The 27,810-nt window shown below is 41.8% G+C and overlaps 1 protein-coding gene across 1 annotated transcript in view; it reads right to left on the reverse strand.

Annotated features, from left to right (window-relative positions):
• LOC137547026 (UPF0462 protein C4orf33 homolog) overlaps nt 1-27,810 on the reverse strand; it is a 151,129-nt gene that overhangs the window by 68,492 nt on the left and 54,827 nt on the right. The window contains exon 2 of the mRNA XM_068270156.1: nt 965-1,145. Coding sequence (XP_068126257.1) covers nt 965-1,145 — 181 coding nt within the window. The remainder of the gene's footprint in view (nt 1-964; nt 1,146-27,810) is intronic.

Below are 27,810 nucleotides of genomic sequence, written 5' to 3' on the forward strand. Positions count from 1 at the left end.
CCGGGAACTCTCACTGCCCGGGGCCCCAGAACCAGCATCTAACACCATATGTGAGCGCAGCCAAAACCTTGGAGCTGCCACATCCAAGGCCTGTCTCCTACTGCTCTAAAACTTACCAAACACACAATTGGAGAACCTCACTCCCAAACAGTTCTCTGCTGCTTTATAAAGCCTGCAGGCTGCTTATAAGCCAATGAAAAGTGCACACATAATACACCTAGCTTGCAGTGATAATCAAGCAAAAGCTGAGCAAGTCAGCCAATTAGTAGGAGAGGGCTTCAGTTGCATATAGACAATGGCTATATGACCAGCAGGGGGCACCAGCGTGCAGGATATTCCCTCTCATCTGCCCCCCTCCTAACTAAACTGCATGGGATACTACAATAATTAAAAACAATGGTGCATGAGCCAGCCTGGGGCCCCGGGAACTCTCACTGCCCGGGGCAGTGTGTATGTGTGTCTGTATGTGTGTCTGTGTGTGTGTGTGTGTATGTTTGCGTATGTGTGTGTCTGTGTATGTGTGTATGTGTGTGCCACAAAGGCACGGGCCTTAGGTGGCTGCAGCCCCAGGAGGCACCTAGACATGAAATAGGGGCTGCTAACACCACGAAAGATACTGGCGCTATATAAATCGAAAATAATAATAATAATAATAATACATATGAAAGAGGAGGCTGCAAATACAGAACAAAACATGAAAAAGGAAGCTGTACATGAAAGAAAGGGGCTGCGGTATATGTATGTTACACAAGAAAGAGGGTGCTACACGTGGAATGGGAGAGGCACATGAAAGGGGAGCCCTAACCTACTAGGCCTAGGGGCAGAAAAAGTATAAATCTGACAGTGTGTGTGTGTGTGTGTGTGTGCGTGCGTGCGTGCGTGCGTGCGTGCGTGCGTGTGTGTGTGTGTGTGTGTATACATATACACACTGGTATAAATTTCACATATTTAGTAATGTTCTTACCTTCATAGTCCCAAAGTCCATTGAAGGGTTCACCAAGTTTACTAGGAGGAGCAGCTGGGTCATCAAAGAAGGGGGCATTTACTTCTAATAGCAGTCCATCTAGGTCTGGCTTGAATGTGATTGTCACTGGGTCGTGCAATACTTCCTCGCTGTGCCATGTTGTAGTTATTCTGTAAGTTAGCTGGGGAAAAGATTTTTTTTTTAATTACAACATAGCCATTTAGGAAAGAAGGTTGCTTACATAAAAGTACACACATTGGGAGTTTGATTTACTAGTCTAGAGGATACTAAGATCCAGAAAACCTGAACTAGACATTTATTTAAAAACAAAAATAATCTTCTACCATAATGCAAATGTTTGCCACCCACTAGATCATAGTTGACTATAATTTGCTGTAGTGATAATTCCTGTCGAGTGCGCACACTGCAGGAAGTTTTATTTTCATAATAAATCTAGTTTGTGCTATATACTACAGAAAGTGGCAAGCATACCTGAAGCAAGGCCAGATTTATACTTTTCCCACCCCTAGCTCAACTTTCTATTGGTTACCCTTCCATGTGCAATATAACCGCACATCCATTCCATGCGTAGCCCACTGTACCATACTTAACATCCATGTCCAACATCCCTGCTTTTTCATGTGCAGTTCCTTTAAGCAGTACCTCCCCTCTGAATTAATGGACAAAAAATGCAGATGCATCGATATATCTCACTAATATTGTAAATGCGAACGTTTGGATATTTGGATGTTTGTTACTCAAATACCAACAATGGCTGAACGGATTTGATTGAAATTTGGCACACACATAGTACATTTCCTGGAATAACATATAGGGTACTTTTGTTTCCCATAACCAAAAAGTGGGCGGAGACAAATACAATGTTCACTGGGAAAATGTAAACTGCAGCCATTCTTACACTGTTAATGGCAGGGTTCTCAAACTTTGCACAGTTGGTCACTGGGTGGCTGGGATTAATATACAGAAAAGTGGGTGGAACCTACAAATGCCAATCAAAATTCACCTATTGATTTTCAAGGGGAATATGTAATTCCTGCCATTCTTGCCTTGTTAATAGCACAAGCCTCAAACCTGGTACAGTTGGCCATTGGGTGAGTGGGGTTCAAATTCCGAAAAGGGGCTGGAATCACAGCCAATCAGATTTGTTTCATTTCAGTGCAAATTACTGATGCCAAAGTTCAACTGAGTGCCAAAAGTTCAAAAGGTTATAATTTTCCAGCATGAAAGCTTTGATCTAGATTTTATGTTACACTAATATGGCTACTGTTTACACTTTAATCTTTAAATTTCAGTCTTTAACCCCCTTGGCGGGATGATTCTTTCCGGATTTTAGGGTCTAAAAGTGGTGCCATTTTTTGCACCCTTTCAGACCCTTTCAGACCCTAAATCCTGGAAAAAATCATGCTGCCAGGGAGATCTGCAACAGTTCTGCAATCACTCACCTCCCTGGCTCCAGCGCTGCAGTTATGCGTCCATCCTCCGGGTGGCGCTGCAACTCTAAAGTGAAATTGCCGGCAGTCGTCATGAAGACAGCCAGCAATCTCATCAGCAGGAAGCAGAGCCCCCAAGGAGAGGAAGAAGAATGGCGGCCGACGTCAGGATCCCCCGATAGGTATTTAAAACTGCCTGCTGCTTGCTATACTCGACAGCTGGCAATCTCACCAGCAGGAAGCAGAGCCCCCGAATAGAGGAAGAAGAATGGCGGCCGACGTCAGGATTCCCCGGGAGGTATGTAAAACCGCTCGCTGCTCGCTATACTCTGCACAGACCTCCCGGCGGCTACCCCGAGCAGAGGTCGGGATTACCGCTCTTAGATGCAGTTTTCCACCCCGACCCTAGAACGGGATTACCGCCAAGGAGGTTAAGTTTAAACTAAGAATATGAAACACTAGTGTCAGGTTTTCAGATATCAAGAATTAATAAAAATGTATTGATTGAATAAAAACATAATTAATGTCCTTTAAAAATATAACCTTATAGGATTGTATAGTTTATTATAGATATTAGCAAGTGTATCCTGATTTATATTATATATGCATGCATGTTTGATTTATCATATCAGGGGCAAACGCAGGATTTTTAAGGGGGGGGTTCCTGAAAGGTCCAGAAGCACGTATGTCCCCGAGTGCTTCCGAATACAGGTGGCTCCATACTGCCCATGCACAAAAGTGCGCTGGCGTATTACGGAGCTGCCTATCTTTGGAAGTACTCAAGGACACGAGTGTTTCTGAGGGCTTCTGGTAGCAGCAAATGTGAACGGGGTACAGCGCTGGAACAACTCCCCAAGAGAGGAACAGGAGATAGACTTAGTTTGGACAATTCAGTGGAATATGCTACATAGTGTCACATAGCGCAAGCGATAGCCATATGATGCAGGGATATATGCATCTGCGGAAGATGGCGGCGCTATATAAATACTAAATAATAATATTTTGCCTCACCAGGATTGCACTTTTATTTAGCATTCCTGTATGACAAGAAGACACAGACACCCAGCACTAAGGGAAGAGGGAAACAAAGGTGAATGAAGGAGGCTGGTGCACACCAAGAGTGCTTCTGAGCGTTTTTCAAATCAACAGTGATTTGAAAAGCGCTTGACTAATGTTACCCTATGTGGGTGTTCCCACAGCAGCGTTGTGATTTTTTCAAAATCGCAGGTATACTGCATGTAGCATGTTTTTGAGCAATTCATTCAAAAATCGCTCTGAAAATCACTTCACAAAATCACACTCACAAATTGCTAGCGATTGCTATTGTCATTTTGGCGTGCACTAGCCCAGAGAGAGGAGTGGAGAAATTGAGAATAGCCTGAGATGGAGCAGAGAACTTATCTGTATTGCAGTCCCACATCAGACAGGCTACTTGCCTGTAATCGGACTCCTGTCCCTGTCAGTCTCTCACACAAGTCAGAAAGAAGCCCTCCTGGAGTCTAGGGACTGTCAAAAACTTTTCAGCTTGTTAAACACCTTACCCACACATGCAGTCATTATAACAATGGGGAGAGACCAGACAGATGTTTGCCCACGGACCCTGAGTCCAGGCAAGCTCTGCATCATGCTGTGCATATTTACCAGCTTGCCTGCACTCTAATTTCATCATGTCGGACACTTCTGTGCTGTGGAGAGTCCAGGACTCCATAACCAACATTCTCTCACTGCAGGCTGCATCTTCTTGTGAGGGAAGCTGGGCTGCCTCTCTCATTCTATTAGCTGGAGGGAAGCACCAGAAGTAAGAAGGGAGGGAGAATGAGGCTGTTTATATTATGCGGGCTTCCCTGGCTGAATACACAGCTCAGTGCAGGGGGGAGGTTCCAGACACCCGGAATAGCCCCCTCAGTTCGCCAGTGCATATAAATAACAAGAAATACTTTTATAAGATTTAAAGCTGTATAGTCAATTTAAAGCTGAGTAGTGAAATTCAGAAAACATGGTTTAGTGAGTGATAGACTGCTGATCCCGGTATACGTGACTATTCTTAATCTTTAGGCAAATCTTAAAAGTTTACTCTGCCTTGGACAATATTGAAATCCCAGAGTCTTAGTTTACAGTCCAAGGGGCAGCAAGCTGACCAGAGACAGTTTGGAGTTAGAAGGTGGACTGATATAGAATTTCATATAACCTAATTATTAGGGATTCTATATATGTATGTCATTATATATAGCATGTCATATATAGTAATGTAATAAGCATTATCTCATATTATTTTATATAGTTAAATGCATAATATTAAGAAAATATACTTAATACCAAATGTAGCAGATAATTCTGAGACTTTCTACAGAGCTTGCATGTATGTTTTAGTTATAAGCATTAACTCCTAGGCCAGACACCCAAGAACCATAATTTATGAGTTGACCAAACTTTGGGGAAATTCCAGCTAAGTTTATAATTTCTTATAAATTCTTAATTCCCTTATCTTGTGGGAATTTACATAGGTTTGCAATTTTTACACATTCTAATCAGGTCATTTCTGACGCAGTTAATTTAAAATGGACGTCAACAGCCATCTTATCTGCTGGTTGACTTTTTTGACCCAGACATGGACTTCCAAAAACATTAAACAATGTCATTTATGACGCATTTCTGATAATATCCCGTTCTGCTAATTTGTTTTTGGAATGTGTCTGTACTTTCCCAGGTCATGTTGACCCTCTAACACTGTACACAGATCTGTAAGAGCCTTCAGCAATTTAAGGCTTATTGAAGCATACAGGGCTTCTAATATACTTATTTAAATATAAAGCTTATTATATAATTCTTCTTTAAAACAATTAATCATATAAGAAATAATTGCATAAAAAATGTAATAATGTAAGATCATTGTCTATATATTTGTCTTTCTTATAAAATAAAAATTATATGTCTAACCGGCAGATGTCGCTATCTCATCATAAATAACAATCTATTAATAATAATTATCAGACTATGAAACTGCCAGGTGGCATAATTGAATCATCTTTAACTAATTCGGAAAACCCCTTATTGTTTTATCTCTCTTTCATATTTTGACTTTCTCTGTCTGGGAAATTTTTATCTTTTCTTTCTGGCCTTGGCCTTCAAGCAAAGAAACATGTAAACAATTTTCTAGAACCAAAACAATCCCACAAGAATGTTTTAATGTCTCAAATCATCACCAGATTGAAAGTTAACATAATCTTATAAGCTTTACAGCCTGGAATATGCTATGTCACAGAGCAATATGTTAAAGAAGTAACCCTACTTTACAATTTACAATGAAATTTTGCATAGAACATTAAAACTTAAAACACAAATATGACTGCTTTTCCTGCATAAATATAACCGCTAGAATTCTGACATCCCCCCTTGCAGGAAAATGCTGGCAGATGATTAGCGATCTCCGTTGCTGTTATATTTCTCCAGGGAAGAGATATTCTATAATCAAAATTAAAAGTAATGCAATCTTTCATTCATGCAAAACCTTGCTCATTAAGTAGCGTTGTCAGCTGTGTTGCCTGCCTGACAATAGACTCAATATTAAGATTAATATCTCCTCCAATAAACATTTTTTGCTGGTCTAGATATGGCTATAGTCTTTATATATGACATATGTATGGATTCACCCTTGAATCTGTAGTTTCTATCATTGTGGTAGCTTGTGCAGATATGTAGGAAAATTCTAGGCAATATTTGTCACCCATTTTAAGACATGTGGTAAAACTTAAAGTTCAAAGGGCCTGATTCACAAAGTGGTGCAAAGTGTTTGCACGCCAGTGAAAAGCCCTTTATCATGCCTAAACTCAGTTTAGGCATGATAAGAAGAAACTTGTGCGAATTTTCCGCACGCAAAGTTTTGCGCGCGCGCGCAGTGCACTGCGCTTTGCGCGCAGTGCCCATTAAGGCCTATGGGACTTTGCGCGCGATAATCAGCACAAAGCGGTGCTAACTCAGCGGTGCAAAGGTCATCATGCCTAAAGTCTTTTAGGCGTGATAACTGAGTTATTACCGCTTTGTGAATCAGGCTGAAAATGTATAAACAAGGAATTATACAGTTCATGTGGCCCCTAGGTTCTTTTGGAGCACAATGCATTCAAATATTATTGTTATCTTACAACAGGTTAATTAGTTAGTTAGTTAGTTAGTTAGTTAGTTAGTTAGTTAGTTAGTATTATGTATTAATACAGTTACAGGTTTTTTTCACAAATGGTATGAAGTAAAATAAAGTATGTGTAGTTTACTAGCAGAATTCCATAAAATATCATCTTTCTATTCAAATATAGATATCATATCAAAAATTCAAGCAATAAAAAGTTCTTAGTAATTCAAGTCGCTAGATAGCTAGTTACAGTAGCTGTTTTCAAATATATTCTTAATAAAACATATATATTAACATCTCATTGTTGAAGTTGCTTCTCCACTTCATGTTTCCAGTATTATGGAGTAATTCTTTCTCTTAAATTGATCATGATCTTTACTACTGATTTAAAAGTCTCTTAATACTTATGTTGTAGTCTGTCAGCATTCTTGTATGTAAATATGGCATGTTTATTTTCACAAAAAGTCAAATGTGATAGATTATCTTGTAGATTAAGTTTGATATAAGGTTGTTTTCTTGTTAAGTACAGTCTCTTCTCATGGCAATACTTAAAGCTAGTGGTTACCTATTTAAAAACCAAAAAGTCAGATACTCACCTAATGAGAGGGAAGGCTCGGTCCTAATGAGCCTTCCCTCTCCTCTCCCGGTGCCCTTGGTGCTGCGCTGGCTCCCCCGTTCGCGTCCGCCGCCGCAGTGACTTTGGAGGTCTTCTGGAGCACTCGGGCTTCCGAAGACGGGCCGCTCCATACTAGGTTTCCGAAAGCTCCCTTTGGCATGCGGAAGTGGCAGTATTTGACCGAACTGGTCGAATACTGCCACGGGGGATCCTGCACGGGACCGGGCACCGGGAGAGGAGAGGGAAGGCTCATTAGGACCGAGCCTTCCCTCTCCTTAGGTGAGTATCTGACTTTTTGGTTTTTAAATAGGTAAACATTCACTTTAATGTAGATACACGCCTGATCCTGGATATGTCATGTGTAGATCTTCTCTCTGATTGAAGTAGTTCTCCGCACCAATCAATCATTAGTATTGGAATCAGTAGTCATTCAGAATTTTCTTTTCTGGAAACTTCTTAGAAAGGTATCATAGTTTTCATATAACTTTCAGTCAAGTGTCTGTAAATCTTGTATGCAGTAAGGATCCCCCCTGTGCTGCTTTACAGCAATCTAGTACCAGTCCAGTGTTTTACTAGCAGTTAAGTCTGCCACTTTAGCGCATTATTGACAGTTCAGGCTGTTTAGAACATTCCATCTGTAATATTATCAAATAGTCCCACAAATAACTCTATATTTTCTGAGTTGACTATGGCTAGTCATCTTGCATCTTTAAGTCTAGTGTGTAAGACAGTCTTTACATACCATGGCACTTGAAGGCATTTCACTCTCTTAGTTTCTTCAGTACTTCTCTTGTATATATACAGTTTAGGTATTTAATTGACATTTGAACTGTTCTTGCACTTCAAGTCATGTAGCGGGTGTTCCTCTTGTTATGGTGCATCTACCTTTTCCACCATCACACAATAACTTGTATGCTAGAACCAGTCATAGGGCAATTTCATTTGTCCGAGGATTTTTTCTTGATACTTAAAAAGGATAGGTAATAACGGCTATCTCCAAGTCGTATTTTTAAAGAGATCTTTGTATTGTTCTGCTTATCAGTCGGGTTGCAATTTAGTACAGTTTCATTCACAGTGCAGAGTTATGTACAGATGTACGATAGTCTCTTGCTGAACATATCTTTTCATCATTTAGGATATTTTCATCTCTCTTGGAATGCAAACAAATGTTAAACTGTCCTTTATTCAGGTGAATTGGATTTTCTTTTTTGATTGTCCATGTATTGCATATTTGAACATTTCTGAAGAATATTTTTCTTATCTTCATGTGAGCAGCACAGTAGTGTAGGGGTTAGTGCTCTCACCTTGCAGTGCTGGGTCTGAAAAGCGTTTGTATGTGCTCTCGGTGTCTGTGTGGGTTTCCTCCGGACACTCTGGTTTCCAACTCTTCAGATAGTACTGGAATGGCTAGGTTGGGCATCATCTTCAAGGATAAAAGCTGTATGAGCAAATCCAGCAGTCACTCTTGTTCAGGTGCTGGGCATACTGTTGATGCATCAAGTTCAATTTATTTTAAAGTCTTCCTTGTAAGTTGCAAAGTTCAGCTTTTGTAGTCATCAAATGTATCATGTACAGCAAACACCATCGTATGGGCATTTTTGCGGATAATTGGTATTATTCTCAGCACCTATGAGAAAAAATAAAAAGGAAGAGGAGAGAAGGGGAAAACACAAAAAAGTAATATGCAACATTCTGGTGAATTTTCAGCATAAGAAAAAAACTAAACTCACTACTACCTTCCCACTTGTGGTTCAAAAAGAAAAAAATATTGTGATGCTTTATGGTGCTGGGTGCATTCCTACTCGTTTGCTCTAGTGTTCAAACTTATAACAGCAAGTTCCTTCTCCTTGCTTATGTCTTTTCTTAAGTTCATCTTAGTTTGTCTTTTAAAAATCAAAGTAGTATTATCCATTTTCTGTAAATGTTGAGATATGTCTTCTCTTTGAAATACTGTTCATTTTTTTCTTCTGAGATAAAAAAAAAATGTTCATGTTTAAGCTGCATATCAGAATCCATCAATAGCATATCATACATGTCTTCATTTGTGGCTTCATGTGTGTCATGGCTTTTTCCTAGCTTAACATCAGTATGTCCTTGTCCATGTACAAAAACATTTTCTCTTGTTATCTGTTCATCACTTTAGTAAACTGTTGTCCTCAGTATCACACTTCTTGAACAGAGTATCATCTTGAAACTGTTCTTCTTGAACTTCGTCAGTCGATTACCTAAGGCATGGATTTCTCTTCCAGTCTTTTGGTGTACATAACTTCTTTTCTCCTTCATGTATTTAAGTCTTCATCAACTCAGGCTTCATTCTTCACATTAGGCCTTTAATCATCTTATACATGTAATGTAGTTTAGTGCAGTCTTCTGTAGTACCAGCTTGATTGCTGTATTTCATTATTGTGAACAGTTATCTCCTCTTTTCTCCTGCTTTCTTCCAGTAACTTCTCATAAGTCTTTATTGCATCTGCTTCTGTATTGGTAGCATAACAGTATCTCGCTGCACAGGTAGAAAATCTATATCTTCCACATCTTCTTCATATATGGAATCAAAAATAGAATATCTATGTGTATTTATCAGTCTTTTTCAAAAACTACATTGGCTGTCTTCTTCTAAAACTGGGTGATCTTGACATCTTAGTCTTGATCTTGAAATCTTGATATGATGTAACAGTCTCTATTGTAGTTTCAAATATCTATCAAAACCTTCTTTCACTCATCTTCTGGTATTTTTTATGCCAAAAATCTGTCCTCCTCTAGTTCATCGGATTTATCTGTAAAAAACCGAATATCTCCATTTTCATCTTCTAATGCTCTCTCTTCACCCACCTGATAATTTCATTTATCTTTTAACCTGGTGTCTTCTTCTGTCTGGTCTTCTTTTCTTGTATTCCTTCAGGCCCACTTTCCTCTTAGTGCTTTCTCGATCTTCTCTCAGCTGGTGCGTCAACCAGTGGTTGGAGTTGTTAAAGAAGTAAAAGTACTTTTTAGTCCTCACACTTCTCTGGTCACTCCAGTTCCAATTGTTTCTTCTTCAGCTGTTTTCAGATCAGAGCTTCTTATAACATAGCCTCTTTCAGTGGCTTGTCTTCATGTTGATATCTTTGCATAGTCTTCTAGCATGTAGCTTTCATCGCTTTATCTTAGCGGGTTTCTTCTGGGTGCCTGCAAGGAATGCTTGTTTGGAGTCTTCTTTGGTTCAGACAAAGGAGATTATCTTGTGAGACTTCCAAGCTTCAATAGCAACATTTTCAATTCTTCTGTAGTCAAACCTTCTCAGTATAATGTAGTCACAAAAATAAAGTCTCTTAATGCTTCTTAATAGGATCTAGCCTCAAAAATGAATAGAGATTTCCCCCCTTGAGGCTAGGACTATAAAAATAAAAAACCTTATTGTTTAACGAGCACTTCTGTATATTCATCTGTTACATCTAAACATGGCAGCTGCTATATCTGAGTCTTCATTTCTCCTTTAGCTTCTCATGATAAAAATTTAAAAACAAACAAAAAAACACTTGAATCTTCACTAGTGCATTCTTCTTCTATTTCCTTCTTGGCATAATTGTTGATTAAAATACACAAAAACTTGCGCTGATGGAAAAATATGTAACAGTATGGTGCGCTGGCCACAACCACCAGTATAAGTGAAACAATGTAAATGAAACCAAATAGCCGCGCTCACAGTTCACAGACTGAGGAAAGTAAAAATTATATGATAATATCACCGTCCACAAAAAGTCCTTTTATTCCACTCAAGAATCAGGAAATCGGGAGATGGGACACTCCAGGAGCTGTATACAATACTCCAGTCCGAACCCTCATAGCATGTATAAAAAAGAAAAGAACATTGAAGGGATCATAGCGCGATCAGCTTAACAACACATCCCTCCACCTTCCTAGTGCCAGAATCCACCTTCACCGTGCTTCTCTCCGTGCCAGGACACACTCCCCCTATGTGCCCGCACTCACCTAACTGGCCTCCAATTTCTCCGGAGGTAGGATTCAATCGCATATGGGGGGTGCATAAGTTCGCGTTGATCCTTTAGTCACTAAAACTAAAACAGCCTCATATAGCGTAAAACCATTTAATAACAATTAAAAGATGTTGGAAATACACTCACAAACGTCAGAGGTTTAAGCGCATTGTACATATGTGCCAGCGAGTCCCGGGCGCCGCCTACACACACGCTGCCTTAGGTCCCTCCGCGTCCTCCGAGCTGCATCCACTGCCGGTCACGTGGGACGTGGCTCCGCCAAACAAACAAAAAAACACTTGAATCTTCACTAGTGCATTCTTCTTCTATTTCCTTCTTGGCATAATTGTTGATTAACTTCTGTATAAAAAGACAGATCAGCGGTCATATAAAAAAAATCTTTTATTTGTAGACTGAGAGAAAAAAAAATCAAGTGTCATATCTCTTTAAGTCCTCTTCTGAATGCATGTTGTGTTGCTGCCTGTTTGAGGATTGTCTTGTCTTCTCCTGTGTCGGCATCTGGTAGTGCTGGCCACACACTAAAAGATTCTTGTTCTCATAAAAATACAAAAATAAAAATAAAATGTCTTCTCACATCTCATTTATGTCTTCTGTAACTTGTCTTGTGTCTGCAGTCTTCTACATTTAAAGAGCCATACATCTTTAAAACAGGATTTTTTTTTTTTCAAAAAAGTTATTTATAGGAGCATTTGCTTTCATCACAAAGCCTGTTTAGTTGTCTAGTATAAAAAACAATGTTACTTCTCTTGATAGTAGGATCTCTTTATATATATAAAAAATTGTTCTTTGACAAAAACTGCTCTCTCATTTTTCTTTTTCACTGAGCTTGTCTCAAAAAGTTTTTCTGCACTTCTAAGATAGCCATTTTCATAATGTATCGCTATATACTCTGCTTCAGTATGCTGCTCCAACATAATCTGCTTCATTTTGTCAGAAAAATACATGTAGCACTATTCCTTTTCTTAGGTTCAATAGGCCAAAGTATTTATTTTTTCTTCTAAATCTTTTCATAGACTATAAACTGAGTGTGCTCATTAGTAATTCTCTTCTACGAGACTGTAAAGCATAAGAATATCTTCCTTCTTTGCTTCAGATTTTTGGATGCTTCATATGCATATCCAACTCTATATTTGAGTATATAAGTACTTTTTTATTCTCTTATCGCGATAGAAAAATATGGTCTATACTTCCACCATAGAAAGTATTTTTCAAGATAACAATCAAGATAACCATCAACTGTTGGGCGCCAACTGTCAAAAACCTGAGCGTTTTTTTACTTTTTCATGATTGCTAACTCAGTAAAGGACCAGCCCTTAAAGCGTTGCTATCATATAAATCCGGCATAGTGGGGTCTGAACCCTCTATAACAGTAATTATAGATTGATGGTATACCTTGAAATGAATCAGAGCACTCAGTATATGATTTTATATAAAAAATTGTATTTGCTTATCATACAGCATATATACAAAATATGAACAGTTCCAAGTAGAGTTTCCTTCTAACAGTATTTCATCTCATCAAGGATTTATAGCCTAGTGATCATCAATCTTCTAAGTACAATTAAAAAAAGAATATAACAGTTGTGTTATGTAGAATAAGACCAAAAATAGTCTTATCTGTATCAATAGCTGTGTATCTAGTAGCTGTGTAAAAATTGTAGTAATCTTCTTAAAGAAATAGCATAAAAAATAGCTTCTAAAAAAACTTCTTGGTAACATCTTAACAAAACTTAATGCTGAAAAATTAATAAAGTAAATCACCAGTATATTAAGCATATTACCCCTTCTCTGTTATCTCTTCAGCATCTAGAACCACGTGTGGGAAGGTAGCTTCTGCCTCATGTGTCTTCTCAGGAGATTGTTGGGCTTTTGCAAACTATGAGCTTTCAGCTTCTACTTTTATAGGGGTAGGAGGCAATATGGCTGCCTAATCTGGACTTTCCCTGAATCCCAGACTCTGATTGGCTAAAGCTTCCATGCGTCAAACGCTATCTATGTTTTGAATACCTAAATCACAATATTATTGTTTATAAATTCTTAATTCCCTTATCTTGTGGGAATTTACGTAAGTTTGCAATGTTTACACATTCTAATCAGGTCATTTCTGATGCAGTTAATTAAAAATGAACGTCATCAGCCATCTTATCTGCTGGTTGACTTTTTTGGCCCAGACATGGACTTCCAAAAACATTAAACAATGTCATTTATGACGCATTTCTGATAATATCCCGTTCTGCTAATTAGTGTTTGGAATGTGTCTGTACTTTCCCAGGTCATGTTGACCCTATAACACTGTACACAGATCTGTAAGAGCCTTCAGCAATTTAAGGCTTATTGAAGCATACAGGGCTTCTAATATACTTATTTAAATATAAAGCTTATTATATAATTCTTCTTAAAACAATTAATCATATAAGAAATAATTGCATACAAAATGTAATAATATAAAATCATTGTCTATATATTTGTCTTTCTTATAAAATAAATATTATGGGCTTGATTCACAAAGCGGTGCTAACTGTTAGCACGCCTGTGAAAACCCCCTTAGCACGTCTAAACAAGCTTTTCGCGCATAAAACTTTACGCGCGCAAAACTTTATGCGCGTAAAACTTTACGCGCGTACTGCACAGAGCACAGGGCGCACCGCGCGATGTGCCCATTAAAGCCTATGGGACTTAGCGCGCGTAAAACTTTGCGCGCGTAAAACTTTACGCGCGCAAAGTTAGCGCACGATCTGATTGAGAAATCCGGTGCTAACCTACTTAGCACCCTGGTTAGCGCGTCTAAAGACTTTAGACGTGCTAAGTAGGTTAGCACTGCTTTGTGAATCAAGCCCTATATGTCTAACCGGCAGATGTCGCTATCTCATCATAAATAACAATCTATTAATAATAATTATCAGACTACGAAACCGCCAGGTGGCATCATTGAATCATCTTTAACTAATTCGGAAAACCCCTTATTGTTTTATCTCTCTTTCATATTTTGACTTTCTCTGTCTGGGAAATTTTTATCTTTTCTTTCTGGCCTTGGCCTTCAAGCAAAGAAACATGTAAACAATTGTCAAGAACCAAAACAATCCCACAAGAATGTTTTAATGTCTCAAATCATCACCAGATTGAAAGTTAAAATAATCTTATAAGCTTTACAGCCTGGAATATGCTATGTCACAGAGCAATATGTTAAAGAAGTAACCCTACTTTACAGTTTACAATGAAATTTTGCATAGAACATTAAAACTTAAAACACAAATATGACTGCTTTTCCTGCATAAATATAACCGCTAGAATTCTGACACCATGCCCCTGATTAAGCCCTGACTCTGAACTAAGCCCCACCTCTCAAACAAAGCCAAGCCCATCACAGGTGTTTGTACCTCCTTCTCTCCCCTTGTTTATCCTTCTGTCACTTTGAGCCACCTTCAGTCCCCGTGTGCCACCTCTGCCCTCTGTGTCCCTCTGTCCCCCTTTCTGTTTCGTTGTGCCTTCTTTAGTCCCCCTGTGCCACATCTGCCCCCTGTGCATCCAGAGTTGGATTGAAGTGAAATGGTGCCCTAGGCAAGCAAAGACTTTGGGCCCACACTGGATAGCCACCTAGCTTTTTTTGGAAGATTTGTTTGGGGTTAGCATAAATCGGGCCCCTAGACCCTCTACAGGCCCTAGGCACCTGCCTAAATTGCATTGGGAGGGGTTGGGTAGGTGACACAGGACTTATTGCCTGGAGTGACAAAAAGGCTAGAAACACCCCTGGTGCACACCAAACACTATGTTGCCCAAAACAGTGCACCTAAATATCCAGCATGTAGTTTATGGCGCCAGGAAATAATCATTCTCTCCCAACCTGCACTGTGTATTTTCTCACTATTTTAGGCCCTCTTATAGCTGTATATCATGTGTGTGCCCTGTGTCTTCCATTTTCCACCTCTATGCCCAATCATGTGCAGTTATTTAACATACACAGAGATCTTGAAGGATCTAATCAGTGCTGAACATAATGTTCCCATGTTCATGCAATAACAGTCACGACTAGTACAGAGGAGAAACTGTCAGATGAAAAACATCTTATCTAGAATAATGACACAGTTTAGCTCCTGGCTCATGGCTGCAGCTGCTTTTTAGCCAGTTATATCTAATACTGCTTCACTGGCTAAGTAGCTATGGATTCTCTGCCCAATGCTTGATCAAGATCCCAAATATATTTTTTTAAGTAAAATTTGACTGAGAGATTTTGATTGCAGTTGATCAATGAGATGCACATAATTCTGGTTTGCATGAAAATGTGATTTCAAAGCTTTTTTTATTAAAAGATTGCCAGAATAGACACTATTGCACATACATGCACATTTTTCATGCTGTCAGACAATCGTATGATATACATCAAATGTATATATAAACTTTTAAAGGCAGAAAAAGTAAACAAAAGGAGAAATAGATCATTGGTCATGAGTAAAGTATATGTTATGTGATTATCCTTCATAAATATATTAAGGCAAAGATCAGTTTCTAAAGGTGCGTACACACGCACTACGGAAGCCAACAGCGGGTCCGTCAGACCCTCCCGCTGGGCGGACTTTCAGCCGACAGTAGTGCATGTGTACGCACTGTCAGCGGGCTGATAAGGCTGTTCCTGAACGATCCGCTCATTCACGCACCTTAAGTTTAAAGTGTACCTGAGATGAGCATGAAAGAAAAAAAATATACATACCTGGGGCTTCCTCCAGCCCCCTCCAGGCTCCAGTACTGTACAGGGGGGGGGCGATGGGGTACGTGCATGGCTGGGCTGCACAGGCATAGTACACCCCAGACTGTAGTACTTTGTGGGGTGGATTACCAAAGATGCAGTTGTTGCAGAAGGACAGCGAGAGAGTGATTAGCCTGGAGGGGGCTGGAGGAAACCCCAGGTATGTTTATTTTTTCTTTCATGCCCATCTCAGGTTCCTTTTAAAGTACAATAGATATTGCAAGCCTTTACTATCAGCATATTGGATCCAAGGATTCCATGTCTTCTGGAATGAACTCGGTCTGTCATACATTGTAGCCAACATATGTATATCATTAATCTGTGGACCCTGTGTATTACAGGTTCAAGACTTAGTGTTGTTTTGGTCCATTGGGAGGCTAGGTATGATTTGGCTGCCATATCTATAAATTGAAGGAGTCTACGGACTGGGTATTTAATACCTTCTTTTTTATGGCCTAAGAGGAAGACCGCAGGGTGTTTAGAAAATGGTCTACGAAAGACCTGTGATATTAGGCAGATAAGATAGACAAATTGCTAAAGAAACAACATCTGCACTCCAAGATGTCAGGGAGTGCAAGTACAGGAAAATCAAAGCAGACAATGAGTTAAGGGGCCCATACACCTAACGATTTTCCTGCCGATATACAGCTGATCCGATCCCAGTGATCGAATCGGCTGTGAAATCGCTGCATACACCGCTGACAGAACGATCGATTTCCGTCCGAAATCGATAGTTCCTGTCGATTCCCGCCGATCCATCCGTGCAGAAGATTTTTCTCGATCGCCGGCGGGTCGGGAGTGCGTCGATAGCGGCGTTCGAATGCCCGACGACCGACGCAATACAGCGGGTATACATGACCTGTTCCGGCCGGCGCGAGTCCCCGGATCTCTGCTGTCTTCTCCGCTCTGGTCTGGTCTCCGGCATGCTTCACTTCTTCCTGCCCGGCAGGAAGTTTAAACAGTAAAGGGCGCTCTACTGTTTAAACTTCCTGCCGGGCAGGAAGAAGTGAAGCATGCCGGAGACCAGACCAGAGCGGAGAAGAAGACAGCAGAGACCTGGGGAGTCGCGCCGGCGGAGCAGGTAATGTATGCAGGGGGGGGGCAGCAGCGGCAGCTCCACAGATTGTGATCGGTTTCAGGCTGAAATCGATTCACAATCTGTTTGCAGTAAGGTGGCCATACGATCCCTCTCTGATCAGATTCGATCAGAGAGGGATCTATCTGTTGGTCGAATCTGATGGCAAATCGACCAGTGTATGGCCACTTTTAAAGAGGAAAGCAACCTGTACATATACACTGCACAACCATTTGAAAATGTATAAACAGTCAATTTTTATTTGCCACAGATGAAAACAAAGGTAAAAACACTTGAAAACCCATCAGGGAAAACAAAGTCAGACACCTGATAATGTCAAACATGAATAACACGCCTCACTTCACATATGATAAATACCTGCGCTGCGCCACGTGACTTGGGGTTCAACAGAGCCCCAAATACATGATGAGGACTCGAGTCTAGTGTGCTAGTAGCTAATGCTCAACACATCTATAAATGCCAGTGCACATGTACAGTGAGAGTGTCACCAATATAAAGTGCTAGAGTGTAAGGGTATATATGCTGATACCAGAATCAGTAAGTGACAAATAGCATGGGTATAAATGATATGGCAGGCATAACAAGGGAAAGGAAAAAAGAGGGCCACAGTGGGCTGCAATACTACACCGGTCAGCGTTGAAAAAGGAGCAGCGATATGACCAGGTGGAGGGAGGCGTGGAGCCGCTCACGCCTCCCTCCACCTGGACATATCGCTGCTCCTCTTTCAACGCTGACCCTCTTTTTTCCTTTCCCTTGTTATGCCTGCCACATCATTTATACCCATGCTATTTGTCACTTACTGATTCTGGTATCAGCATATATACCCTTAGGGCCCATTCACACTTAAGATCGCAGAACGCCGGCGATTACCGCGGCTAGCGCGACTAGCGCAGAAAAATCACGCTCGTCGCTGGCAAACCGCTGCATGCAGCGCGGTTGCGGTTATCGCTAACCGCGACCGCGGCAGTGAGAACACTGCCACTCACTACATTGTGTAGCGGTTTGCCGTGAGCGGGAATCGCGCCATTCCCACTCAGGTGAGAACGGGCCCTTACACTCTAGCACTTTATATTGGTGACACTCTCACTGTACATGTGCACTGGCATTTATAGATTTGTTGAGCATTAGCTACTAGCACACTAGACTCGAGTCCTTATCATGTATTTGGGGCTCTGTTGAACCCCAAGTCACGTGGCGCAGTGCAGGTATTTATCATATGTGGGTGAGGCGTGTTATTCATGCTTTACATTATCAGGTGTCTGACTTTGTTTTCCCTGATGGGTTTTCAAGTGTTTCTACTTTTGTTTTCATCTGTGGCAAATAAAGGTTGACTGTTTATACATTTTCAAATGGTTGTGCAGTGTATATGTACAGGTTGCTTTCCTCTTTAACCCAGGCAGATAAGATAGACAGACAGATTAGATATTGCTACTTCACCCCAGAAGACAGAGGTTCGGGGACATTGCTGTCATGGAAATTTGAGGCAAATTGTATGCAGCTTGGAACTGGGACAGTCAAAATTAACAGGCAGTATATTTGATTTAGTTCCAAGATGCATCCAATTTGCATTCATGCAAGCCTGTGGGTTTTTTTGGGGGAAAAATGTAGGTACTTACCTCAGTAGAGGGAAACCTATGGATCTCTTCGCCTCACCGTTCCAGCAATGGGACCTCCAAAGTTTGCAGCCCCACTCTTGTACGAGACTGAGTGCAGCAGCAATGCTCTGGCACGGGACAACATGCAACTGCGCTTTAGCATGGAGCGACAGAAAACTAATGTGATATCTAACTTGCGTGCAATATGTTGTAGCGTGTCTGCAATACTTCACTAGCGCAACCTCTACTATGTTAATTACACTGCCAGGACGGTGCGCAGCGTGCATGCAATATTTTTATCCCATGCTGCTAGTGCACAATAGTTGAATCAACTTGTTTGCCTTCTGTCCCTTAACCAGTACTCTGTCCTCAAACACACACTTTCTCCTAGTCCCTGTATTCTCAGCTTCTGCTCCAGGCTATTGTTGTGCAGTGTCAAAAGCCTTTGCAAAGTGCAAGTACACTACATCTATAGCTTTCCCGAGATCTAAATGTGCATTCTCGACTTCATAAAAGCTGAGTGTGTTGATGAATGGTGAAACAAGACCTGTCTATCGTAAACCCATGCTGATGATCTGAAATGAGATTATTCTGTGGTATAAAATCTTGCATAGTATCTCTTAGAATACCTTCAAACTGTTTATACACAACTGATGTTTAGCTTCCAGGTCTGTAATTTTCCAGTTCTGATCTTTTTTCCTTCTTAAATAAGGGAAAAATATTAGCTTTACGCCAGCCATAGGAAACTGACCCACTTGACAGTGTAAATTGCGCTACATGATGTCACAAGTAAGGCTAATATTGCTGGGCACTGTCTGTGTCCAGCAATATTACCATGATTTTGTTCATCAGGCCCCTTGTGTTATATAAAACATGCTTAATGATAATGTTAGTAGAGGATGAGGCCATTCTTACAAAAAGGTCATCCCACTCAACAGGGGAGGAGGTTGGAAGATCTGGAGACCACTTCTCTATCGGAGGGATGACTTCAGGGAGTGAGTCATACAAAATCAGTGTATATATTTTGGATATAAGTCCAGAGCTACCAAGATCTGTAATGAACATTTTCTCAAAGAGGGAAGAGTCCCAAGATATGTTGTTGCACAGGAGTGTAGAGATATAGTGTTGGAGCTGTAGGTAACAATAAAATGATCTAGGGAAGAAAATTATATTGATCCAGTAAAGCTGACCAATCCAAAATCTTGCGATCAACCACTAGTTGTTTCAGGGAAGTTACGTCAGCTGAAAGCCAAGCATTCCAGCCCGTAGAATCCACCGTGAAGGGTAGAGCAGGGTTATAAAATATAAGTTCATGGAGAAAATGTTTAGGGCAAAAGGACCAAGACGCTACCCAAGTGTGCCATGAAGAAAAGGCCAGAGCAATAGTATGGTGTTCTTTCAAGAAGGTTGGGATAGGGTGTGATCTTGGTAACCACAGGACATCAGCAATTCTATTAGTGGCAATCAGAAGTAACTCAAAGTCCACCCATTTGGGTCTAGGGAAAGCAGTCCCCAATTGAAGGTTCTGAGCCAACCTGGCCGCCTTATAGTATGCTAACAGGTTAGGAAGCCTCATACCTCTCTGTAATTTGGATCTTCAGAGATATTTGGCATTTATCCTAGGGTGCTTTCCCTGCCAAATAAATAGCAGAATAGCTGAACTGAGTTTAACTACTTTACCCCCAGCGGTATGGATTTCTCCGTCCCTTTTTCCACCCTGTTACCACCAAGTGACGGAAAAATCCGTCCCTGATGCCGCTCCCGCCAGTGTCCGCGCTCCCGCTCGCCCGTTTGCACTCCCCCGCACTCGTGCACGCCGCCGCCCGCTCGCCTGGAGATCAATGAATGGGAAAAACCTTTCCCGTTCGTTGATCTCTGCCCCCCGCAATGATCAGCTGCTTCTACGAGAAGCAGCGATCATTGTGAGAAAAAAACAGTGTCCCAGCCTCCTAACACTTCCTGCAAGCGTACTTCCTGTACACTTGCAGGTCGCATAAACAAAAACTAAGGAAAACTCAGGAAGGCTAAGAATTACTGCGTCTGAGCGAACGCTCCTGGCCAGGGGTGTTGCTAGGAACCAAAGAGATCCAGGGCACTTTTGGGCACTCCTGCCAAAAAAATGGGTGTGGCCAGAACACCAGAATGTGGATGTGGGTGGAGACAAATTTACACAAACTTAACAGCAGTCTAAGTAGGCCTGCCAAGCAAATTGTTGGATGATGCCCCTCTCTCCATTAAGACAATGAATACAAAAATGCAGCATATCACATAAATAGGCAGTGCCCTTTAACCACTTCAGCCTGCGGGTATTTTTCACCTTATGGACGAGAGGAATTTTCATCTGTCAGCTCTCCACCCATTCATTCCCCAATAACTTTATCACTAGTACCTATCACAACAAAATAATCTATACCTTGTTTTTTCCGCCACCAATTAGGCTTTCTTTTGGTGGTACATAGTGCTAAGAATTATTTTATTTTAAATGAATTATGATGAAAATAATAAGAATAAAATGGAAAAAATGCATTCTTTTTCAGTTTTCAGCCATTATAGTTTTAAAACAATTCATGCTACCATAATTAAAATCCACACATTTTATTTGGCCATTTGTCCCGGTTATTGCATCATTAAAATTACATCCCTAGTACAATGTATGGCCACAATATTTTATTTGGAAATAAAGGGGCATTTTTTCAGTTTTACATCCATCACTCATTTTTAGCCCATTGTTTAATAATTATATGCCCTCTTGTCATAGATATTATTTTTTCCCCCTAAAATCAGTAGGTGTATTTTACTATTTGGCCACAAGATGTCCCTGCTGAGCAAAAATCCTATTAGCATTCTTTGTACGCTACATAGGACATAATGTGTTGTTACATTCTAACTAAGGAAGTGACGCAGGTTTCCAATGGAAACCTGCGCTCACAGTGCTGGCGGGGAGATTATAAATTTAACGATTGAGCGGCGAAAACCGGCAGAAATCACGGTGGAAGAATAAACACAGTTTTTGAACAAAGTGTTTATTCTCGGCGGACTTGCTCAGATTGGCACAGGGGACTTTTGTGCATCTGAGAATTAGGGGAAAGGGGAGAGAAAAAATACACAACGTATATGTCCAAAAAACACCACTCTGTGTGGTCACTTTATTTGCGTATCAAAAAGTTAGTGCATACATAGACAAACATCCATTTAAAAAGTTGACAGATCTGTCAATGCTCTCAAAACAATTCAAGACCGGCCCACACTTCATGTCACACACACACCCCGTCCTACAACAAGCTAAATCTGCCATGTGTGGGCTGCTAAAAGCCTATGAGGCAATGCGGGCATAGTTCAGGATAGACAAGAGCCAGTATTTAGACAAGATATATAGGTCCTCTTCAAGCAGAAAGCGGTCAAGCAGGTGAGAGTTAATGCAAAGCACTGTAACACAACCAATGCGCACCCTAAGCGCTGATATGGACTTCAATAGCTGTTAGGCGATGAACCCATCTCAATGTCCCTTTCAACAAGTGCAACACAATCACAGTTGCTCCTGGATAATAGGGGCTTTAAGCGTAAACATTCTGCCTTCAGCAAGCACAGTCACTTATCAGAAAGCATGCATGTATGTAGATGTATGTAGCATTGAATCATGCACGGAGTTGTTGTCTCTCACCCAACCGCTCGGACTGCAGGTCTCCAAAGATGTCAGATGCTGCTGGTAACTTGCTCAGATTCCCATGATGTCGTTGCCCAAAGTCCGCACTACATAGCGCTGTATGTTATAGCATTGGCCAAACACGGCAGGCAGCAAGGACGCTGTATGAAACGCCGCGTGTGGCGTTACCACGTGGTGCCGGTAAGGACACGCCTACATGTTTCGCCTGGACCAATCCCAAGCTTCCTCAGGGCGGAAGTGATCTACCAAAGATGCATTGCACTGCCCTTCTTATACATGGCCACTGCCCCTCCCAGCCCTACGCTAGTCAGATATGCAGCTCATAAGTATACAGGAAAAGCCATCTAGTGGCAGAACTGCTAACTGCACTGAAAAACCCTTTTATACTCAGACATACTGAACCGATTCCAATGTATACTCTCTATAAACAGGGAGAAAGGAGTTCAGGTAAGAACCAAATTTCTACAGATAACTTCTCAAAGAGAAATGCACATTCAGGCCATCAGGCGTCCTTGAGCCCAGGTTATACATCCAAGCAGCTTCTCGCTGGAGGAGTATTTTTTCAAAATTACCTGCACGTATATTAGGTTTAACTACTTGGGTAACCTTTGCTCTCAGGTCCAGCACCTGCCCTGCGTGGAAACTCTGGAAGTGTTCAGCGAGGGGTGACACCGGCCTACCACTTCTAATGTTGGAGATATGTTCTCCCAACCTAGTCTTACAGAGACGTGTGGACATTCCTATGTACATTTTTCTACATGGACAAGTCACCTGGTAAATAATGCCTTGGGATTCACAGTTACAGAACGTCTGAATGAAAAAACGTTTCCTTCCATCCTGTGACTCAAAACTATTTGTTCTGTCAACGTATGGATACATGGTACATTGACCACACCTGAACATCTCTTTTGGTGGGTGTCTCCTCTCTAGTCAGATGCCACTAGCTTTTTGGGGGGAGAACAGTGTGTACAAGTTAATCTCTTAAGTTTCTAGCTCGATGAGCCGTGACCATGGGTCTTGGACCAACTATCTCCTCTATCATTGGATCTAGGCACAATACAGGCCAATGGGAAGCCAAAATATTATTTATCTCTTTCCAATGTGGTCCATATCTTGTTATGATTCTGGTGACACTATCACTGTTCCCCTCCCCAGGAGTTTCATCCCGAGGAAGCAGCAATGAACCTCGTTCTCTACCACCGGCGTTTTGCAAGCTTTTACGAAGCATGCAATGCGGATACCTGTGTTCTCTAAAACGCTTGTACATCTGTCGAGACTCTTCGCGAAACTCTCTATTCTCCAAGCAGCTATGGCGGACCCGTAGGAATTGTCCGGTCGGGATGCCCCTAACCAAGCATAGAGGATGATGGCTCGCTGCATGGAGGAGAGTATTCCCAGCTGTGGGTTTTCTAAACGTTCCTGTGGTAAGACCACCTTTGTCGATGCATATTTCCAAATCCAGGAACGTGATCATCTTTGCATCAATTACTGATGTCAATTTGATGTTCCGACTATTGTGGTTTAATGCATCGTCAAATTCAAAAAACTCGTCCTTGGATTTCCTCCATACAACAAGAACATCATCCACGTACTTCAGCCACAGGGCCACTCCCGACCGGAACAACTCCTGTGCATAAACCTCCTGTTCCTCCCACGTGCCCAAATGTGACTTTTGTGCATTTGCCCGCACGATCGCCTGCAAACCCCCCAAACTGCAGGGACGTGACTAGCGTGTCCCTCCGACTCTAGCAGCTGCCGCTGTGCGACATAAATGGCTAAACATAAATAGGCAGAGTTACCTGGCTTGTGTGCTGGCTGGTCTAACTTTGGCCCAGTGCACACCAAAACCGCTAGCAGATCCTCAAAACGCTAGAGGTTTTTGAAGCAGATTTCAGAGCGATTCTAGGCATGTTTATAGATGTTTTCTTTTTGGAGTTTTTGGTTAGCAGATTGGAGCGTTTTTGTGTAGCAGATTACAAATATTGTTACAGTAAAAGCAGTTACTGAGCAGCTTCTGTAACAAAAATGCCTGGAAAACCGCTCTGATCTAGTGTTTTCCAGAGCGGTTTGAGCTTTTGTGATACTTTACATTGAGGCAGAAACGCTTCTGAAAACTGCAAAAGTGCTGCAGGAGCCACCTTTGCGGTTTGCTAAAAACCTCAAACCGCTGGTGTGCACCATCCCATTGAAATACAATAGCCAAGCGTTTTCACAGGCGGAAGTGGTTCGGAAAACACTACAAAAACCGCTCGGTGTGCACCAGACCTTTCTGTTGGGTGGGTTGGCCTGCTGCCAGGTTGTCTGGCAGTCGCCCCCCTCCCCCCCGAATTCCCTAACCTTCTAGTGAACCCCCTCCCATGTTCCCATGGGCCTCCCATTAAGCCACCACAACTCCCAGCATGCCCCATAGAAGAACCACAGCCCCCTGCATGACCCCATTGATGCACCACAGCTCCCACCATGCCCACCATTGAGGCACTACAGCTCCAAACGTGGCTCCATAGATGCTCCACAGGGGCTATGGGGGTATGCTGGGAGCTGTGGTTCCTCAATCAGACGCAGGGAGCTCTAGCATCTGATTCATTCTCAGACACTAGGGGGAGAAGCTTGAAAGAGAAGATGTCTGCAGAATCTGGAGACCATGCGGCCGGAGGTGAGTACTGCTCCCATGCCCTGACAATGCCTGGGGGACATCCGGGGCACCCCAGAATAGATCAGTGGCACATGCCACTGATCTTTGGGTCTAGCAATGCTCCTGCTCCTGGCTACGGGAGCACGACCACAAGCAATGCGTCTGTCCGCGTGCGCAGACGCAGTCAACCTGACCAGGTCAGCAGCCTCAACGAAGGTGACCACAGGACACTGGCAGAGAGAGGAGGGACACATAGGCTTCTAGGGACTCGAGGAAACCCCGGTAAGGGCCTGAACACACTAATGCGCTTCTGTCCGCTTTTCAGAAATGTGTGGCCATCTGTAACATTGATGTGCTGATAAGAAGCAAACAGATCTGCACTAGTTTGTTCAGGGCTTAAATCTGATTTTATTTTATTTGGCTCATGTATTCTTTAATGCTTTTAATGATTACTACAGGCAAAAAGCCTGTTGAAGAACAGGAAATTGTGCACATGCATATACCATAGCCTATTTATTCAAATGGATCAAATAATGACTGATGATGTCATATGACTGCTGATGATGACTTTTCATATGTACTGTATTTTATCATCTATGCTCTTACTGCCCCTGTGACTTAACCCTCCTCGCAGTTCATTTATTCTGCCAAATAGGCAGAAATCCATTTTTTTTTTGTTTCATGTAAAGCTACCAGAGTGGTAACTACATGAAACACCACTAGAGGGCGCATGTGTCCCTCTAGTGCGATCGTCGCTGTCATCAATAGCAAACAGGGGAATGCGTATATAAGCGTTTCCCTGTTTGGCTTCTCCTGTCGCCATGGCGACGATCGGAATGACGTCATGGACGTCAGCCAATGTCCTGACGTCAGACGCCTCCGATCCAGCCCATAGCGCTGCCTGGAACTCATTGCTCCGGGCAGCGCAAGGCTCTGGTGGGGGGGGCCCTCTTCCGCCCCTGTGTGCGGGCGATCAAGCTGTACGCTCGGCTAGCAAAGTGCTAGCTGCGCCTACAGCACTTTAAATGGGGCGAATCGCCCCACCAGGGGCTGAGATATTCTGCTGCGCGGTATAGGTATAGCCCGAGCACAGCTCGGGCTTACCGCCAGGAAGGTTACTTCAGCCTAACATATTGTCATTAAGTTACATTATTTATGTTAATTAAAATAGATAGGTAATATAATCTCTTACCCACCTTGTTTTAAAAGAACAGGCAAAGGTTTGTGATTTCATAAGGGCAACCATCTTTTTGGTTGAAAGAAGGTGACAGGGAGCATGAGCCACAGTTCCAACTGTCCTGTGTCCTGATCACCCCTCCCAGTTGCTAGGCAACGTGAATAACAATATAGGAAATCCCATCATGCTTTGCACAGCATCAGGGGAAAAAAGCCCGGGCAGTTTTCTTTGATGGGGCGGAGCTTAGCTAAAAATGTAGCTACAAATGAGACTTCTATAAGAGAAACAAAGGTCTGATGCTGTGAAACTGTTAAAGAAACACCAAGCCTTTTCAGTTCTGCTAAGTAGATTTTTAGCCTGGAGGTTCGCTTTAAGTTATATTTTGAAGGATTCAAATTAAGGCATTTAGGTTCTTGACAGTTACTACAGATAAGGAGATGTAAGCTTCCTGGTTGTAGGAAATTAGTAATCCCCCTTTGAATCACACAGTCAAACAGAAATGCAACCTACTGAAAATGCTACACTAAGGACCACGCAGCCACGCAAGTTGTATTGTGCATATTTAGTCTGCAACAAAGAATCTTAAGTCTAACAATGTATTGTTCATGGATGCAGGAAAAAAAGTTGCAAGGCTCATCTATTCCGAATTTATATACAAGAAATAGTGCTATATGGGTGCCATGCACCACTATTTACTCAGAACCATCTACAGTAAATGTACAGCATCCCTGTCACTTATACAGAATGTTTGCTTTTTTGTTGCTCATGTAATATCTACTTGTATAACTAGTTATGGAATAAACAGCAGTTCAATGCCAGATGTTTTTCTTCTTTGTGCTCCTTATGTTTTCCACTCCCACTGTGTTGTACTACATATGACACTATGGGCTCGATTCACAAAGCAGCGGTATGGCAGTTTGGACATCTTAAAAATTAAGACGTCCAAACTGCAGCGCAAACGACTTTGTGCGCCGAAAATGACGTACTAAGCGCGGTATTGTGATGCGCCGAAAGCGTCACGCGATGCAATGGAAACCGGGACATATGGTGCCCCTTTAACATCGCACCAGCACTCCCGACGGTGCGGCCGCACCGCATGCGTCGTTAATGTCGCATTGTGCATCCTTTCTGGCAAAGCGCAGTGCGACGTTTTCTGCGCATTGTAGCTTTGCGCGACTATTGGTGCGCTCAAAGCTACTTTACATGCGCTAATGGGCTTTTCACTGCAGCGCTAACACTTAGCGTCACATAGTGAATCGAGCCCTATATGTCACACCCCTTCAGTCATTTCTCCCTAGTCCACATTCACAAGACTTTTTTTCTCAGAAAGGTGGCACATTGCAATCCTATCTGTGCCACATATCTCATTATAATGCACCTCAGTCCTCTCTACATCATATGCCTCCTTAATGCGGATCCAAGATGAAAAACTAACTATAACAAGTAACTTGTCTATATATCTTATCTAAAGTTTAGATAGATACCTCCCACTCCTCCTGCCCAGACTGAGCTCCCATGAGCCCTTGCTACTGTCTGAAAATTCCAAGGCTCTCTGAAAAGCTGTGGGCGAGGCGTGTTTATTTATAGGGAATAAGAGTATTAAAACAAAAACAAAAAAAGTATTTGGCTTGAGGAATGCCTTATAAACAATAGGAAAGGAACACAATTATGCAATGAGTAAAAGTTCATCTCGGATCCACTTTAAACGGCAAATAAAGTGAAAGGGATTGGAGGCTGCCATATTTATTTCCAT

The sequence above is a fragment of the Hyperolius riggenbachi genome, chromosome 1 (assembly GCF_040937935.1).
Source record: "Hyperolius riggenbachi isolate aHypRig1 chromosome 1, aHypRig1.pri, whole genome shotgun sequence".
NCBI classification, from domain to species: domain Eukaryota; kingdom Metazoa; phylum Chordata; class Amphibia; order Anura; family Hyperoliidae; genus Hyperolius; species Hyperolius riggenbachi.